Source organism: Gavia stellata, chromosome 21, assembly GCF_030936135.1.
Source record: "Gavia stellata isolate bGavSte3 chromosome 21, bGavSte3.hap2, whole genome shotgun sequence".
Lineage (NCBI taxonomy): Eukaryota > Metazoa > Chordata > Aves > Gaviiformes > Gaviidae > Gavia > Gavia stellata.
In genome coordinates this window covers 13,652,310-13,670,814 of record NC_082614.1, presented here as the reverse complement: position 1 = coordinate 13,670,814, position 18,505 = coordinate 13,652,310, and the positions used below count along the sequence as shown (strand labels likewise).

Below are 18,505 nucleotides of genomic sequence, written 5' to 3'. Positions count from 1 at the left end.
GCGCTGTACCTTACAAGTTGGGTCCATAGGACTTCTGCTGAACAGCAATGTTCTTGTTGTTTGGGAGCATTTACCAGTCTGCTGCTGTCATTGCTCGAGTTTTAGCCAACAGGAGTATATCCTACCATGTATTCAGTAACTAACAGTTAATTTTGGTGGCACTTTCAGGTGGACTTAGTTGACTGGGTGGATAATATGTGGCCACAGCATTTGAAGGAGAGACAGACGGATGCTACCAATGCTATTTCAGAGATGAAATACCCCAAAGTGAAAAAGTAAGTTGTTTAAGTTTTTAAAAATCTCTACTCTTGACCTCCTTGATTAATTCCTTTTGCACTCCAAAGCTGGTAGGAGAGGAAATAATGATTTATTTATTTTTCAATGAGCAGGAAAAGGGGTTGGCGTGGCTGACCTGCTTGAGCTGTGTAATACCTACTGATGGACTGTACCAGCTTTTAAGGAGAACAATTCTGTATTTGAGAACTTTATGGATACTTCATGTTCTTAAAGCCTGTGGTTACAGTCCTTAAGAGAGGAATATTCTGTTCTAAATATTAATATTTAGAAGTTCTCAACACATTTTATTCTAAATATTTGTAATTGAGAAATAATCTACAGTTTGCTGAACACAATCTTTAATCAAATCCCTTTGAAAAGTGCATTTTTATTTTTCAGTTTTGAGCAACTCTGTTTTGAAAATGGCAGACTGACCTTAAATAGTAAATTCTCCAAAAGTGCTACCCAAAGCAATCACTTCCCAGGATACAGATACGTCATACATTTCACACAGTATAGTCAAGGTACTTCTGTAGGCTGAGTTCGGGTCCTTCCCAGGTTCTAAACTACTAATGGCTGAAAAGTTACTAGATGAAAGATGTTTTGTGAAAGGAAGTCCATTTTTATAGATGTGTATCTGCCCAAAATCTCTGTCTCTGCCCCTCATGCCAGTTCACTTTTCTGTTGACTTTTTCAACAGCAAGATCAAATATTGGACTGACTATATAGGCTGTGTTTCTTGTTTCAGAGGACCCACTCAGGACAGGTTTGAGACCGAACACAAGAGCAGTTTGTCCTGCTCCTGCCTATCTCAGCTCTAGTTTTTGGGCAAGTTCTGATAGTATAATCTCACCTATTTCTTCTGTTTGAATGTCTTCCTTGAAACTGTTTTTATGTGATGATTGGAAAAGAAACTACTTTGGGGGCCTGAAAATGTACACCCTAAGTTTCATAGGAATTAGTACAACTGAAATAGGTGTTACTGTTAATGATGTAATAACTATTGACCTGTATGGCTGATGAACACCATATAATCCTGGAAGCCCTTCACTACTGTTTCTGTTTTAGAGGCATTTTCTATTGGCCAGACCTAATGCTGGCGGCACCCCAGGCTCTGCTGTTGAACCGACTTCTAGCGTTTTGCACATCGCTCAGAACTGTTTCCAAACTGTAATGTCTAAAATAGATTGGTACTAACATATACAAAGGAGTGTGCAGTCAGAAAGTGATATGCAGCATTTACTCTCATTCTGTAAAAATAAACATTTTGGAAGGTAAAGGTCTCCGTAATAGAAGAGCCTCTGTGGCAGGCATCATGGGTAAGCATGGTCCTACAATATGCTCAGCACCATTGATTTCAGTGGAAGCTAAAGATGCTCTATCGTTCTGAATAGAGTAAGCTGCTTGTTAGGGTAACTAGATACGGATAGGAGAGCCAAATTTCACATATGCACTTGGAAATGTCTTAAGTGACTTGCCTAAGGTCACACGATAAGCCAGTGGCAAGAGCAGAAAATAGAACCCAGGCAACTTGCTTCCCAAGTGGTTAGTCTACTAAATAACATTGCTTATAATCTGCTGGAGCTAAGAAACTGAATCATGAGTCAAGGCTTCAGGATTCATGGATTGTACAAGGTGAGAAGTGAAGAAAACGATCCCTTCCCTAGAGCAGGCACACTCCAGATGCTGAAAAAAACATAGCAAGTAAACAAAACAAGGCAGAGACGGTTTAAAGGCTAAGGTAGCGACATGACTAACAGACTTTAGCAGAAAAAGCAGAGTATATTCTTGCAGTTCACTACTTGCATCACGAAATGCCAGATGGTAGGTTTCAAAGAGGGATTTTAGAGAAGTAGCAATTCAACAGATTTTGACATGGAGCTTTTCCCATGTGTGGGGGATGGCCTGGTGCAAAGGAAGGAGGTGCCTGATGAAGAAGCAGACACAGAGCCATTGAGGTTGCTGTCACTGGCAAAGTGAAGGTGGATGTTGACAGCTTGATAAACTAGTAGATGTGATAGGTAGAGGGAAGCTAAACAGTGAAAGACTGTAAGCGCTTGAAATGTGACAACAGAGTTTGATGTGGGGAAAAGGAGTTACCATGCGTGGGAGTTAAAGGCAAGGGTGAGGCAGCTGGAGTGATGAGGATGTTGCTAGTGAGCATCATTGCATAAAGACTGGAGAAAGCTGATTTACAGCACTGTTGGCACAAAACCCTCATCAGTCTGAAGAAGCAACAAGCAATAACAAACATTGATAGTCCAGGAGCACAAGAGAAGTTGTACTGGACCACGACAAAGATCCGTGGCACTCAGTAACCCGTCTGCTGTTGGCTCCTGTCATAGATGCCCTGGGAGGAGTGTAAGAACAGTCTGAGCATTAAATGATGCCGCCCCTTAAAATTATCTTCTTCTGAACTTCTGCTGTCTGCAGTTCAGGCAGGGGCTATCCTGAGGTGGAAGTGGTTTCTGTGTGCTTAGTGACTCTCAAGAGATTTCTCTTCCATGAACTTGCCCAGTTTAAATACAAAGTCCTCAAGAGATTAGCTTTCTCCATCTTTGGAAATTCAGATCGACCCTTTCCTTTATAGATACTAGTCCCAGCTACTGCTGTGAGTACCCAGAGGGTATAAGCCCTTATTAAAGAGATCGTGTTCAGTTGTGGAGCTAAATGTCAGTGCTGTCACTTGTTTCATGCTGCCCGTTCTTTTATGCGAATCGCCAATATTCATATGCTTTATTAATGACTGTTGTTGCTCAGAAATGGGATTGTTTCATTTCATTCTTGTTCTTAGCATTCTTATAATACTAAGAGTTTGCAGTATGCGATACCCACCATTAACGTGTTCCCTACAAACAAAAAGCACTCCAGCGAAAGCGTTGAGGTTTTGCAGACACAGATGGCATTACCAGACACAAATGTCTGTCTTGGCTCCTGCACGTCAAGTTCCGTGCTGGGAGTGAAGTTAGAGAACGCTCCATCTGCTGCGCTGCTTCGGTTACCAGGAGCACTGCGCGCGCTGGAGACCGCCCTGGCTTTCACTTGGACTTGCACCATTAACTTTTTTAAAAAAAATCTGGGTAATGAGGTTATTTTTCTGTCTCTGAGTAAATGACTACTTACCTAATAGGAGTCTTAGAGGACTGAATTAAGTGGGGAAATGGTTAATGTCAAAAACATGTAAAACTTTCCAAGCACTGCCTCTTAAGCAGTAAGATAACATGAGAAATTAAGGGGATGGCTAGCTGAGATTGTAGTGTGAGAAACTTAAAACTGAAGTAAGTTGGCATTGCCCCTGCAAAAAACAGTCCCATGCCTGCATTGGCCCATCGTCGTTGCTAGAACATGCCGTTGTGCGGCTGCAGAGTAAGCTGGACTGGGGACTGGTCTGGCTGAAAACCAACTCAGACATAAAGAAGAAAAATTGGTTACTTTTCAGGCCACACAAACCACCACAAACTGCTGCATAAATGCCTGCGCCAACCGAAGGGCAGTGCAGAAGTGTGAAAAAAACATAGCAGTGGGATCATCGACAAACCCTTTCTGAAGTTCGTACAAGGTGCAGGGCCATGAGGCACTGGGTGAACAGAGCCAGCAGCTCATTGCTACTGAGGAATCCTGCTCCTGCCTCCCCTCGTTCACATCCCTGGGTGCAAGTTCCTGCGAAGGGCCTCACAAACATGGGACCCTGACTGAGGGAGGGCATCGTGCTGTGTAACCAGGAGCCAGGGCAGGAGGAAAAGGCAGGGCTGTTGTAACACATCAGCTTTTAGGGACAGAAGCTTGTTGTATCGCCTCGGATGTCTGTGGTACTGCAAATCCTAAAGGTAGGAAACTGACAAAAGGAAATCGAACTGGGCTCAGAACTGCTTCCTTTCCTCATGGTGCACCATAGCCATGTGCAGGTACCTCAAAACAAGCTCAGATCTAGTTCTCTGTTTAAATTCAACCACGACTGAAGCAATCTGGATACAGCTGAGCCTGAACCAAACAAAAAAAATGTACTAATTTGATTTCTTGTTTATTAAAACAGATAGACCTGCTGAAATTATTATTCTCTCTGGTTATTAGGTTTTGTGTTCATAGCCTTGCAAGACTATTTGTAAAGCAGTGGCAGTGAAATAGCAAGTGTGCCGGGACATGATTGATATAGAATTAGTAATGGGCACTTCTAACAACTTGATAAAGTTTGTGCTATGTAACAAATGAAAATGAAAGCCTCAGTCACTACAACACCCTTTTTTGCCTTCAAAATTCTTCCTATTAGTTAAAATACCTAAGCACTGCTATAATAGGTCTTTATATCGCTGTTATTCTTCAATTAAGGATGGGGTATCTTGTATAAAACATGTACCTGTTCACAAAAGGATGCTGCTCTGTTACCATGTACTCAGTCAGGCCTATTTTCTCTCTCTAGGCTGTTATTCAGCCATCCATTCCTTTCTATTCATTCCTTTACTAAGTAGGGATGGATTTAAACAGATGCTAAAATGCTCTGCTGAGCTATGGTCTAATTAGAAGCTGAGGGTGTGCCTCTGGAGACAGAGATTGCCCTTTGAATTGAGGGAGCTTGCAGGTCCCGCAACGCAACCTGGTGCTGTTTTATGCATGTGAGATACTTGTATGCACTTTGTATGTCATTTGTGAATTGCTTTTAATACAAAACTGCTCTATAAATATAATTAAGTACAAGAAAATTAGACCAATAAGCACAAGTTCTCATTAAAACTTTCCAAGCTAGCAAAGTAAATAGAATTTAATGTCTTAAGTCAGTGCGTTAGTCTCAAATCCTCTTTTGTGTAGAGCTTGGAGGACTTGCAGTGTCATACGTGTAACTGAAATCAGCACCGGCATTTAAAATGGTTTGTGGTGAGCCTGGAGCTGAACAGCCAATGTCACAAGGACGGAGAAACGAGTCGTCTTCTCACTGATACCAAAATGCTGTTCCAGGGGCAGACAGGCCCAGCTGGCTGCAAACTGGCAGCTTGGTTCGTTTCCTTGCAGCAGCGGGCACCTTCTCAGAAATTTAAGCTTCCAATTATTTAAAAAGAAAAAAGAGGCCTCTTCCTTCATTGACAGTTCAAAGGTAACCTTCCCAGCGCTAGCTGAACGTATACCACAGCAACGAGGTTTGCAGGCAGCCTGAGATGGTAGCCGGGCGCCGTTCTGCTGATCCTGTACGTGGGCTGTTTGTGCCAAAACCTGACGGCTGGAAGGTAAATAACGCTCTCCCTGTGAAGTCCTCGCGGATGGCCACGGCATGCTCAGGAGTGAACCCACGCCGCGCACACCGGAGCTTGGTGTTTGGCCTCGGATGGGAGCGGGGCGAGGGTGGGATGAGGAAGGTGTTGCCACTTACTTTGGTCCCAGCGTGATCTGTGAGTGTAATTTGCGGTCGCTTCACAAAATCTCTGGTGCAGGCTGAGGTGCATCACAGAAAATAGGCTTTTCTCTTATCTCAGGTGTTGTTTCTGTCTGAGTGACTCAGATCCTAACCCCCTCAGGGCAGGAACCGGGTCTTTCATGTGCTTTTGAAGTGCCTGGTGCACGCACCCTGTTTAATGATTAGTTACTATTTGGTCTTGATAGGTGGTGGTTTCCTTTTACTTCAGCCTGGAAGCGCTGAACCGCCTTTTCCTGGAAGCGCTGGTTACCACAGCCGGGCTGCCCCGCTCCCCAGGCGGGGAACAGGCCCTGTTCCCCGGCCCGTTTGTGCCCGCGGGAGGGCTGCGGGGCTGGTGGCGGAGGCCGGTCCCCGGCAGGGCCGAGGGCGCGCATCCCACCCTGGCCTGGGCTCCGCGGGGCCCCTCGATGGGCAGAGCCGGCAGCCGGAGGTGGGTGCTGCAGGGGCCCTTCCCTGAGGGGGGAGCCGGGGCCCTCCCTGAGGAGAAGCCCGGGCCCTTCCCTGAGGGGGGGAGCCGGGCCCTCCCTGAGGAGAAGCCCTGGGGCCCTTCCCTGAGGGGGGGAGCCGGGCTCTTCCCTGAGGAGAAGCCCTGGGGCCCTTCCCTGAGAGGGGGAACCGGGGCCCTTCCCTGAGGGGGGGAGCCGGGGCCTTCCCTGAGGAGAAGCCCTGGGGCCCTTCCCTGAGGGGGGGAGCCGGGCTCTTCCCTGAGGAGAAGCCCTGGGGCCCTTCCCTGAGAGGGGGAGCCGGGGCCCTCACTGAGGAGAAGCCCTGGGGCCCCTCCCTGAGCGGGGAGCCGGGGCCCTCCCTGAGGAGAAGCCGGGGCCCTCCCTGAGGAGAAGCCCTGGGGCCCGCCCTGCAGAGGCGAGGCCGGTCGCTCCCCGCGGGGAGCCCCGCGGCGGGGGTCCGCTGGCTGCGGCGGGCGGGGGTGGGGCGGCAGACGGGCCGGGCGGGCCTGCTGGCCCCGTGTCTCCCGGGTGACAATGGTTTCTTTTGTCTTGAGGCGTAATTTGTGGCTTTCAGTTACAGGGCCCCCAGTGTGGGAGTGTTGCTCAGTGCGGGTCAGGCCGTTAGCGTGAGGAGTCGCCCAAAGGTAGCTATTGTTTCCCGCCGTCTCCCCTCCAGCTCCCGCTTCCAGATGCTGCGAGGCGAGGCCTGGGAGAAGGGGACCCCGGGGTGCCGGGATGCCGCCGGGGACCGCTGCAGCCTCCCTGGTCCTACGCCTGGGAGCACCTCTCCCGCCTGGGGTAGAGGAGAGAGCGAGCGGGCGAATGCACGGAGCAGGGCCTGCTCCTTTTCCCCGGCTTGGCACTTGCAGTTGGCTCATGGGTTTGTGGTATTCGGTTTCAGGCTTAGGGATTTCAACCAGCCGGCGCTGCTCCTGGGAGGAAGGAAGAGTGAGCTATACTTTTCTCATTGGCCCGAACAAAAAACAGAAGCCTCTGCTGGGGTTTGGGAGTGGTTTATGGGCTGAGCTCAGTGGCAGGGGAGCCCTTGCAATGCCAGAGGGAATAGAGCCGTATGGTGCGCTGTACCTATTGCGAGAGAAAAGGAGCTAAGCTGAGGGTAATGCTGCCTCTGCGTGTGCTCGCGCGTCTCCCCCGAGTTCATGTGCATGTACGTTGCGCCTCTGCGTTCCCCTGCCTGTGTGTGTGTGCCTGCGCGTGTGTGCGTTCGCATCCCGGCGTGTCTGTCGCTGTCTTTGTTTCTTTCTTTGCTTGCGGGTTTGTAGCTATGTGTGGCGAGTGCATTGTGGGTTTGCCTGGGAGTGTGGTATCTGCGCTGGCTTATGGAGCGGTGTCTCTGTGTTGTTTCTGTGTTCCCAGGTCTCTCTGTTTGCTTAGTGGTGTAGCTTCATTTGTATCCTCTCCCTCTCTTTTTTGGGGATCTCTGTGTTTGTTCTTCCCTGTGAGTTTGCAGGTTACTCCATATTTCTTCGCATCATTTCTCTAACAAATTTCCCCAGATTTCTGGGGGGAAAGTTCCCCTTTCCCCCACACCACAAATCCTTCCTCCAAAATAACAATACATTAACCCGAACAATTTCAGGCTTGTGGAGAGCATAAAACAAACTCTTCAGTGGGGAAGGGAAGCTCCCCCACAACAGATTACAAGCAGCTGCATGTTTTAAAACCCTAACTGAGGCTGTGCACGGAGGTGAAGTGGAGTATGCAGGGATTGGATGTGGTAGCAGTTGTGAAAAAAATTGAAGTTGGGGCACCTTTTGCGTCGCCTGTTTTTTCAGGGCGTAACTCTGGTCAGATTGTCCCCCCATGCCCTACTTGGGATTGTGTTCCTGTAACCCGCTTTACCCGCTCTGGCCCAGAGCGCTGAAGACAGACAGCTGCGACCAGCGCACGCAATGGGCTGTAGTTTCTAGATTTCTTTCAACATGGATGCTGTGTTATGGCTTTTCTTCCCCCCCCCCCCCCCCCTTTTTTTTTGTTATGGAAAAACCTGAAGAGTTGAGTCGTTCCCCAAATTAGCAGCTGTTAGTGATGAGGAGCCGCTTGCTGAGGTTGGAGCCGAGCAGTGTATAAGATTAGCTGTGGCATGGAGCTGTGCTGGGACCATGTGACTGCGGTGTACATTGGAAGAGGAAGCTGTAGAGGTCAATGCAAAGGCATTGTGCCAGACTCTGGCAACAAGGGAGATTGCTATATGGCGGAAGATCGCTTTTTCAGGCTCCTGAGCCTTTCTGTAGCTCTTCGGGTTGGACAAAAGCAGCCCTGTAAGATTAACAGCAGAAAGTAAATATGGAATGGCTTGTTGGTGGATGGAAAGAAAAACTGTTGTTTTTTTTTCTTTTTTTCCCAAATGCTTTGTAGGTTTTTATTAATCACCGTATGTGGCATTTTCACTAAAACCACCTTTATTGGAAGGGAAATCATGTTTAGAGGAGTTTCAAGAAAACGGGGAAAATGGGGGAAAAATGAGGAAAAAAATTGCGTGTTCACAGTTATATCTGCCTTGGTGTTTTCTCACAAAACTAAATTTTAAGCACTTTGATTTGACAGAGAATTCAATCCTGTTATTTCCTCTCTGAACGCAAACAGATCGACAGCTTCAAGTTCAGATTATTGACTACTGAGGAATAAATAAAACTGGCTAATGCTTAGGCCATTTATGCTCTTTCAGAATACCTTAATATGAACGGGTAATTGTTGGTAGGTAGCACTGTCCTAGAAAATTTTTGTCAGTGTGATGTATTTTACATCTGACCTTTTGGAAACTGAAAATAATTGATTCCATAAGGATTTGAATTTTTTAGTTTAAAACAACATGAACATCTAATACTCAACACTGCCCACAAACTGAGAATTTCCATGTTGTTTTTTTGTTTTATGAGCAATTATTCAATCTGTGACTTCTTGCAGTTTGGCTGGAAGAAAGGCAACTTCCTTTCTGGGCTTCTTTTGTTGTTTTTAAATTCTATCTGACTTGTAATCAACAACATCTTGGTAGAGAAAACATAAAAGGAGAAATTTAAAAAAAATTGTATTTGGGAGGGAAGGACTCATATTTTGAAATGGAGCATATTGAGAGTCTAGACAGCTTCTTGGCTAGCTGTGATTTTTGAAGCATCTGAAATACCCCAGGGGCAGAAAAAGCTCTCTTCCTGCTTCTGAAGGATCAAAAAAATAAAAAAATTCCAGGGTGGGCAAGAGGAGAGACGTGTAATTGCACAAGGAGAGGTTTTAATTGTGAGATGAAGGCGCAGGACCTTTTTTGAAGCCCACAAATTGACTGTCTTCATGACAGCATTGCGTATCATTCTGTCAACTCCGGCTCGGGATGTGGTTGCTAGGCAGCGGGCTCTTATGTACCTATAGTCTCTCTGATTTGCCAGCCTTCTGCAGACACATGGTAAGGTCCTTTCCAGCCTATCATCTAGAGGGACTTTTGCACGCCGTCTGCATACTGCTGAGATTCTCCCTACCTGAATGTGATGAGAAAAAGACACAGTTAAATGAAACCTTTTTTCTTTTTTTTTACAAATCCCATTCTGGTACTGTTTCCATAATCCCCCTCAAAAAAAAAAAAAAAAAAAAAAAAGCCATGAAACGGAGACCGGAACAAGGAAAAGAGGTTAGTGGGTTAAGTGGTGTGTGTTTCCTGCGTTTGCAAAGGTGCCTATAGTGAGAAGGGCGGCTGTGATTCGGCCATTAGTTACAGATGGTGGCTGGAGGCTTGAGATTCATGCAGCGAGATGAGAGCTCTTGTATCTCTTTCCAGTGATGCCGACTTTAAACTGCTTTGAAACCCTGAATCAAGACAGCATAAAAAATAGTGGATTTGATACTTAGCGATGCTGCCAGCTGGTTCCTTTATGTATTTTGATGCAGAAACGCCTAGAAATGTGAACAAAAAGGAATTAATTTGCCAAATGAGGTTTCTGTCCCCCAATCCTTACAAAAATGGCATTAGTGGCAAGTAGGTAAAGGACATTCAGGAGGATTTATAAGCAAATGAGATTTTGCAAAACTTTGCTCTTTGAAGCAATTTGTGTACAACTTTTGGTGATGGTTATATCTCTCAAGCAGTGAAGGAGAGCATTAAACAGATCACCTCGGGGACTGGCAGTGGCATAAGGAATATTTCTGAACAGCATAACTTTTAATGTTTTTCCATTCCTTAACTCTGAAAGCTTTTGTTCCAGTGTATGAATAGCAAACTCAAACTTGGAGATACGCATTTTTCAGCAGAAACATTGTTATAGTTACTTCATGAGACAAAACCCAGTACCATAAATGCAGAAACTTAATTGGTGGAAACAGTATTGCACATGCAGTTAACCTCTGCAAATTAAGACATGAGAAATACTGTTTCAGACTGATTCATTTCTGTCCTTCGCTCTGCTTACAGGTACTGTTTGATGAGTGTGAAAGGATGCTTCACTGATTTTCATATTGATTTTGGTGGCACTTCAGTGTGGTATCACGTTTTCCGTGGGGGGAAGGTAGGTGAACCTTGTTGTTTGATATTTGTTTTTATTTCTCTGTGCCTCTTATGGAGGGGAGGGGTTGCTTTATTTTATTTTTCTTTTTTTCTCTTTTTTTTGGGGGGGGGGCGGGGGGCTAGTTGGTGATCAGTCTATTTCAGCTAGCTTTGTTGATGTACGCAGAGTTTGCTGAACTAGGATACCTTTCACCTTTATGAAACAAACGAGTGATTTATTTGAAATATCAAATGTGTTATATGTTGGTAGTGCCTTTAGGCTTGTTATTGCTGCATGGTTTAGAAGTGTTGTGCAGTGAGTACATGGCTGTGTGTACCCATGTTGGGTCAGAGTGCCTTCACAAGTCTCCTCCTGTAGCTAGAGCTTCTGTTTCCCTGTAGAGATTCCATGTTCCTTTAGTGTGCACATGCACACTGCCTGAACTGAAATATTACAGGATACGGAAGCGTTAAAATATACACCGTGTATGGCTACATTCACATCTTTACTGTTTTAGGTTGCTTTTCCCAGTTCTAGCATAGACAGCGTATGGTGGCAACTGAAATAAATACAGCAGATTGAACATCTCTGTGGTACAGATACTGTTCATCTATGTAGTCCAATGAAATTGTACTATAGCAACACACTGTTTTGAACTGAAAGTAAGCTGTGCAGGCATCTTTTGAATAAGATGTTTCATGGAAGAGAGATGACAACTGACAGTTATCTTGCCACTTCCAGCACATGGACTAATTGCTGCTGCTGTCTGCTGTGTGCTTCTGTGTACAACACCTGGAAAACATGTGTTTTATGCAGAAAGCAGGCTTGGTGTTACACATTCATTTGTCTAACATATGATAACCTTGTTGGAATTTCTCAGCTATTTATTTTTGTTGACTGTTGGTAATAGTTAAATCTTTGTTTTATTTTTAGATCTTCTGGCTGATTCCGCCTACTCTGCAGAATCTAGAACTTTATGAAGAATGGGTTCTCTCAGGAAAGCAAAGTGATATCTTTCTGGGAGACAGGGTGGAACGATGCCAAAGAATTGAGCTGAAACAAGGCTATACATTCTTCATTCCTTCAGGTATCACTTGTTAACTAACTGTTTTTGGAATCACTGGAATTGTGTTTGACTAACAGTTCTCCGTAAAACAATTCTTCGCATCTAAACCCCGTATTGATGTCTTTATTTGCTGTGGCAAAAGAAAGGCTAGGGACTGAATGCACTTAATTTTCCAGAAATTGACCCATCCAGACTGATGAAAAATGTTCTGTGAGGAAGTGTGTGCTGGACTAGGGAAAAGGAGAGAGGACTTGGGTCTCTGGGGCTGTCAGTCCAGCGCTTCTCGTCAGAGTCATGCTGACTTTTGCTATTGTTAGCTTTCTTGGAGAAATATTTTTCTGTCTTTGTGATCTCTTCTGGCAGGTTTCACCTGCAGTTCAGTAACCTACTTCTTTGCCTCTGTCTGTAGCTAGAGGTGGGTCTCGATTCCCTGATGGAGCTCAGTGGAGATTCCAGTACGTGGAAGAGCAGGCGCTGTGCTCCCTCAGGGTTGCTTCTTGGGGAAACAACTTTATTTTATTGTCATAACTCTTCAGAACTTCTGCTGATGGAGATTGTGCTGAATCTGGACACCTTCCAGTAGCCCAGCCACACTTCATTTTTACGCTACTGCCCACCTCAGTAGCTGCATTGCATGATTCAGGCTCTTCTTGCAAAGCAACCAAATAGTTGCTGCTTTGAAGGCTGGTGACTTCAGCCCTCTCTGCTCCTGCCTAAATTAGATTAAGGATGGTGTAATCTGTAACACTTCTCATTTAAGATGATATCAAGCTTTGTTCTCTTTGACTATTATGGGACCGTAAGTTTGTTTATAATGATATAACACATTGCCTCTGTCTAGCGGATCTTACCACGGCAATAAATATAGGTAGCCTTTCTACCTGACAGAAGGACAGGTTGGTATTCTTCAGCTCTAGAATTACTCTGTGCAGATAGCACTGTTATTTTTTAATCCTGGAGACAGAGAGAATGCAGGTTATGTGAAGACAGCAACAATATTCTTGCCAACCGGGGAGCATTGTTAGTATCAGTGAAGGCCACAGATTTGCACGTTTCTAAGTATTTGGTAAGAATCAGCCTGGGAGGTGACAGGCAAAATGACTTTGAGGGTGGAGGAGTTAATCCATTAAAGGAATTAGGTCTTCCCTTGAAACAGGTCAGAATGTGCTGTTACTGTTTGAACTGGGTGTTTGAGTGTGCCTGTGCTGTTTGCTTAGATCCCGTTACTGCATCTTCGTATTTATCTTCATTCCCCTGTGAACAGCCTCCTACGAATAAGACTTTCTGTATGTTAGTTTAGTCATGCTCAGCAGTTGGAATACAGCAACTTGTGGGAGCTTGTGCAGGACACAACTGTAACATGGTGGCTAAAGTGATTCCAAATGAGTTTTTTGACTGTAGTTTGTTTTTTTAGGAAACCCTAAAGTACAGAAATGCCAATACCTCAGACATTTTAGGCTCCGTGCCATATTTGAAAGGTATATATGAAAAATTTCTGTGTAAGCACCTCATGGATTCAAGGGTTTTTGCTCTGCTGTATTTTGTTCAGAAAACTTATTTGCAAATCTCTTTATTTATGTGAAAGGGCATTATTTCTATGTTTGTTTTCAGAGTATGGAAATGCCTAATTAAATGCTGTTCCAGGTCAGTGAATTGAGCATAGCTGTGTAAAATGGGTCAATTCCTATGACCTCTTTGCTCCGGTTTGTGTGCGTATCACATTAGTTAATGTTTGAATGTGTTTTGTGTGTACGTTGTAAGTGTTCATAGTGTTTAGGTTCTGTTAACAGGTGTCTGTAAAACCGGTGTGTCCCATACTTTCAATTGAGGCTGATAAACTCTTGACCAGCCTCAACTCATCCACGAGGAAAATACCTTCTCGTTACAGGTCTGGTCACAGAAAAGGTAGAGTGATACAGGTAGTGCTGGAGAACATTTCAGCAAAGGACCTTTTCCATAAAATATCCTGCTCTGCTCCTGTTTTCAATTTTTTGGGGTGGTCCTAGAAATGCTATTATACCATAGCAGCGTTAGGATGAAGTAGGTAGAGAGGGAGACAAGACACATGAGGGAGTGAGATCATAGGCTTGTGCGAGATGGAAGGTTTCTCTGAGAATCTAGGATCAGCAGTAGATCCAGTAAATCCCTGAAACTACAAACCACTTGGACAAGATTGGGAATTATTCTTACAGAAGGCATAATTATAGTGCTCACCAGGGCCTCAGGGTATTTTCTTCTCTGTCACTGCCATCATCCTTTCAGGATTAAGTTTAGAACAGTTAATTTCAACCTGTGCTTCTAACCCTGCAAAGCACTGAGAGGCACGATCACAGTTGTGGTATCAAGAAGAAATTGAGCAAAGTATTGTCAGCATAGTGAGTTGTTACGGGCCAAAGTGCATCTTGCAGCATTTTAGGAGTCCCTCCTAAGTATGGGGTGGGGGGAAGTAAGCTGGGATTCTGAGGGATACGGTGTCTGGGGCCTTGCGTGAGCATCAGGCTGTACTCCTGATGGCCCCATAGGACTTCTCCAAACAAGCGATGCACCATTACAAATTCTCACCTCCCACTTTACCAGTTCCCACTGATGAGTCAAAGATGATCAACTCTGGTAAAGTCTGCAGTGAAGTGATAAAATCAACTAGGAACCTGGCCTTTTCCATTAATATAATTGTCTAAACTGATGTCAGCATAATTGTTGATTGAGAAGTACACCACATTGTGCTGTGCTGAGGTTTATGGCCAGATGTAGATTCAAGATGTTAAACAGCTGAAGGTTCAAGAGGGGAGGAAGCTGTAGTCACTACCAGTGTCAGCAAATGATTTTTTTTTTTTCCCCCTGTAGAAATCTGACTGTTGTTTTCCCAGTGTGGGAGAGAACTTCTTATGCAGGAAGGCATTAGTAAAGAATGCTATGGCCCTAGGGTGTTTGCACTGTGTATATTACCATGAGCGATGTTTAATCTTTCATATGGTTAAGTGTTCAACACAGATGAAATTTGGTCAAGGTAACACATCTTACTCTGGTATAGGGACAGTGGATGCTGCATATCTGACCCACCTGCCAAACAGAAGGGAAGTTCTTTATAGAGTGTGCTTTTCTCTTCAGGTATAAACTCTGATGATCTGGAAGAGGAAAAGCATAATTTCAGTGCTCAGTTTTTGTCTCAGTAGGGAAACAACAAAATTTTATCAGTCGCAATCAAATCTAGAGCTTGTCCAGTATTATTTGCGCTGTAGCTTTCTTCTGTACCGTGTGTGTGTGTCCAGTGATGACTTGCAGGGAGGATGTGTGAAGTGTTTAAAGTCCATTGTGGTATTGTTACGAGAAGTAGTTTAGATATCTTTCATCACTGTGCTAGCGACACACAGAACCAGTGTTTGGGCAGCATCCCTCAGGTTTCTACAACTCAGGATTACTGTAGGCACGTGTTTTCTGGCTTGTATGCAGCCGCTTGTTCTTCTGTTACGTCCTGATTGCTCCCCTACAGCCTGTTTCAAATACTGCTTGCTAAGTTAGTGCCAACGTGTTACCCAGTTTTTTAATATCTTTAGTGCTTCTCCTTTTACATATTTTTCTCCTTTTACATCACTGCATAACTCCACTGGAACCTTTTCTCTCTCCTCCTCTTGGCCTTCACCTGCCACTCCAGTCTTTATGCTCTATAAACCATCTTTTACTTTTATCCTTGCGCTTGTTTTTTTGAAGTGGCGCATTATGCATCAAATTCCCTTCCATCTCGATTCTCTGAACACCGTGTTAGCTTCTTTTGTGTACTCGTAAATGTCACTGTTGTTACTTAAACCCAAGCTCAAAACTAAGTGTGCACAAAATGAAAAATTCATCCTTTTTCAATCCACTTGCTCTTTTGAGTCTTCTAGTCTTGCTGAATATGTCATTTTGATTGTAAGTGGTGGGGCTCTGACGTGGATATTGTCCTCCTCCTTCCCTGTTGTCCTCTGCAATAAGATCTTGCAGTAGTTTGAAATATGTTAAGCTTGTTTGCTTTTTTCTCAATTTCCTGCCAGACCTCTCTTTCAAAAAAATGACCTTTCGTGCATGTGTATATATGCTTGGCGTAGACACTTGCACTTGAAATTCAAGAGAGTTTGCACATGCAAAATTGGGACATATAAAAAGAGGCCAACTAGTAGTCTCTTGTGGACAATTTATCTTGCAGTGTTTGTTTCTGTTGTTAATATTGTGAAGTAAGAGTATAATCATTATGTGTTTTGAAAAGGTGAACTCGAGCCACTTCTGGATTGTTAACTGATAATGTAGTCTGACAGAATGTGGATAAACTTGGATTTTCTTCTCTTGTTGTGAAGACCAGTTTCGCTGACCTCCAAGGACGTTGCCACACTTACTGTGGGTACAATTTGATTCCAGGGTTTGCAGCGTGATTTGTCTAAGAAAGTTTGCAAACTTACTGGTTTTGGTTCCTTTGGGAGGAGAGGGCTAATACTACCAAGTGTTACTCTAATCATCCTCTGTTTCTTAGTCTTTTTCTGAGCCTCTGCTGCTGGTCAGAGGCAGTACACTCATGAGCAGGTGTGCTTTTGGGTTGACTCTGCGTGGGTGTTCTTACTGCAGGCTTTCCAAATATGCAGCTTTAATGTGAGTTCATTGAAGAGATGAGATGTTGTGATGTGTGTGAACTGGTAGTTTAGAGAGCTATGTTTGTGGGGGAGCACAAATCCTCAAATAGCTAGGCCATTTTGAGTGACTTTTGTCTATTCTTTAAATCTGACAGTAATGGTCCCAGTAATAGACCACTACATGGTCCCTAGAATAGTGGTACAAGAAGTCACTGCGAATTTTTCATTTCTGAAAATTGAACAATGGACCATAAAATAATGGTCCAAGAATTCACTGCGCATTTTTTTATTTCTGAAAATTGAACAATGGGCTATAAAATAATGGTACAAGAAGTCACTGCACATTTTTTATTTCTGAAAATTGAACAATGGACTGCCTTTTGCAGTGCTGATTTATTAGGCATTCCTATGATCAAAATCCAGACAGGGTAACTTACTGTCAACTGGACATGGTGTTTCTTTCTGGTTCCTCTTCAAACTTGTCACTAGTGTTGTTGCATGCTATTTTATAACAGTTGTGTTTCACCTCAGAGTTGGCAGTGTTCCACCGAGGAGTAAGCTGTTTGGCTTACTTTATTTTTCTTATGTTCTTTATAATGCACTTTGGGGCCTTTGACATGGAAACATGGTATTACAATCTCTCTTAATTTCTTGAGAGCTGAAGAATGAGCCACAGTCTAACAAAATATTCTCATTGGTCTGTGGTGATTATTATGGTAACGTGAGAGTGCTCCAAAGTTCTTGTTTCCAGTCAAATGCAGAAATAATGACTTTTCTCAGATGAATGTTTTTGGGAAGGAAGGTGGACAGAAAGGGATGTTCTGTGCTAGACTCTAGGCAGCTATTTGCAAGGATTCGAAGGGCTTCAAATACTGTATCAGTAGTTATCAGTAGGATTCTGCCTGTTACGAGTGTGCAGTCTTAGGTCACCTCTGCTATGCCAGTCAGTATTGGATGAATTATTATGTAATGGGGCCAGAAGGGAGCATATAGCCTTTATATCAAGGAGAATGACAGACTATTAAAATCGGACTGGTAAATTTTTTGCAGGGAGTTGTGCTAGGGCTGCCTAGCTGCCTGGCTATTTTTGGTTGCTGTTCGCTTTTCCCATTTTGTGAGCTTCCGCTGACATTAATGGAAGTTTCTTGCCTGGAACCTTTAGGGACCAAGCGATGCAGATCAGTGGAGAGGATCAGAGAGGAGAGTTTTTGCCTTGAGTGTCTGCTTTCAGATAGAAGGTGACAACATAATGTTGGATTTTTAGTTCTATTCCTCTGCAGCGCTTTACCCAATTCTTATCAAATGATGTAAGATTGAGAGTTGCTGTACTACTTGTACTACGGGGGTAAAATTATTAATTTTTTTACTTTTAAAATGTAAGCATGATGTTTCCTTGATATTTTTGGTTGTGGGCACTATTATGATGCAATCACTCTTCTTTAGAGATGAGAGAAATAACGTCTTAGTTGCTGGCAATGCCCACTGTAAGGTTATCTCCTTTTTATTTATGAGGCATACATATTTCTTCTTTTCCGCCCCACGTTGTTGTAGAATTGCAGGAAAATATGTATGCCTTCTATATCACAAAGCAAAATATCTGTTCAGTTACTAATGGAAACAGATGCACCATGTTTTTGCCTTGGAGCTTGTATTCTGTTTGCCCCATAGCTTTATAAGTTAATATTCTTTTTTATTATTCTCAGATGGATGATTGCATCCTTGAAGATACAGTAGGAATTTGCAGGCCCCTGAAATCTTCTAACAAGTTTGCAATGTTTAATAATACTTGTTTTATAAAATTCAAAAGATAATGAGATCGTAACTTTCTTCTAACTGTTCAGAAAAGCTTTTGTTACTGTTAATTTTACCTTCTTGATTTACTAGAGATGATAACATCTAAATATTCAAGTGTATCTTAGGAGTGGTGGAATCATTTGTAACTGTAAATCAGCTGAGAGTATTTCTGAGCCTCCTGAATAGAATTCCTGCTCATTGGTGGCTTGGCTTCATAAACTAGGATTGTTTTGGGAAGGAAAAAATACTAATTAATCACCAAGAACTGAAATAAAAAGTCAACTTCAGAAAAATGCTAAGTGGACAGTCTTCTTGCTGAGGCTTGAAATGAGGGCTGTGAACAGTGACTATGCAGTATTTGTGCTCCCAAAGCCATCTATCCCCGTTTAGCTGAGCTCATGGCTGGTGTGTGTGGGCTGAAGCACCCTGCT

The 18,505-nt window shown here is 43.8% G+C and overlaps 1 protein-coding gene across 1 annotated transcript in view; it reads left to right on the top strand.

Moving 5' to 3' along the window:
• Positions 1 to 18,505, top strand: part of KDM2B (lysine demethylase 2B) — a 119,121-nt gene that overhangs the window by 32,797 nt on the left and 67,819 nt on the right. Inside the window, exons 6-8 of the mRNA XM_059827457.1 lie at positions 169 to 275; positions 10,544 to 10,637; positions 11,550 to 11,703. Of these exons, the coding sequence (XP_059683440.1) occupies positions 169 to 275; positions 10,544 to 10,637; positions 11,550 to 11,703 (355 nt within the window). The remainder of the gene's footprint in view (positions 1 to 168; positions 276 to 10,543; positions 10,638 to 11,549; positions 11,704 to 18,505) is intronic.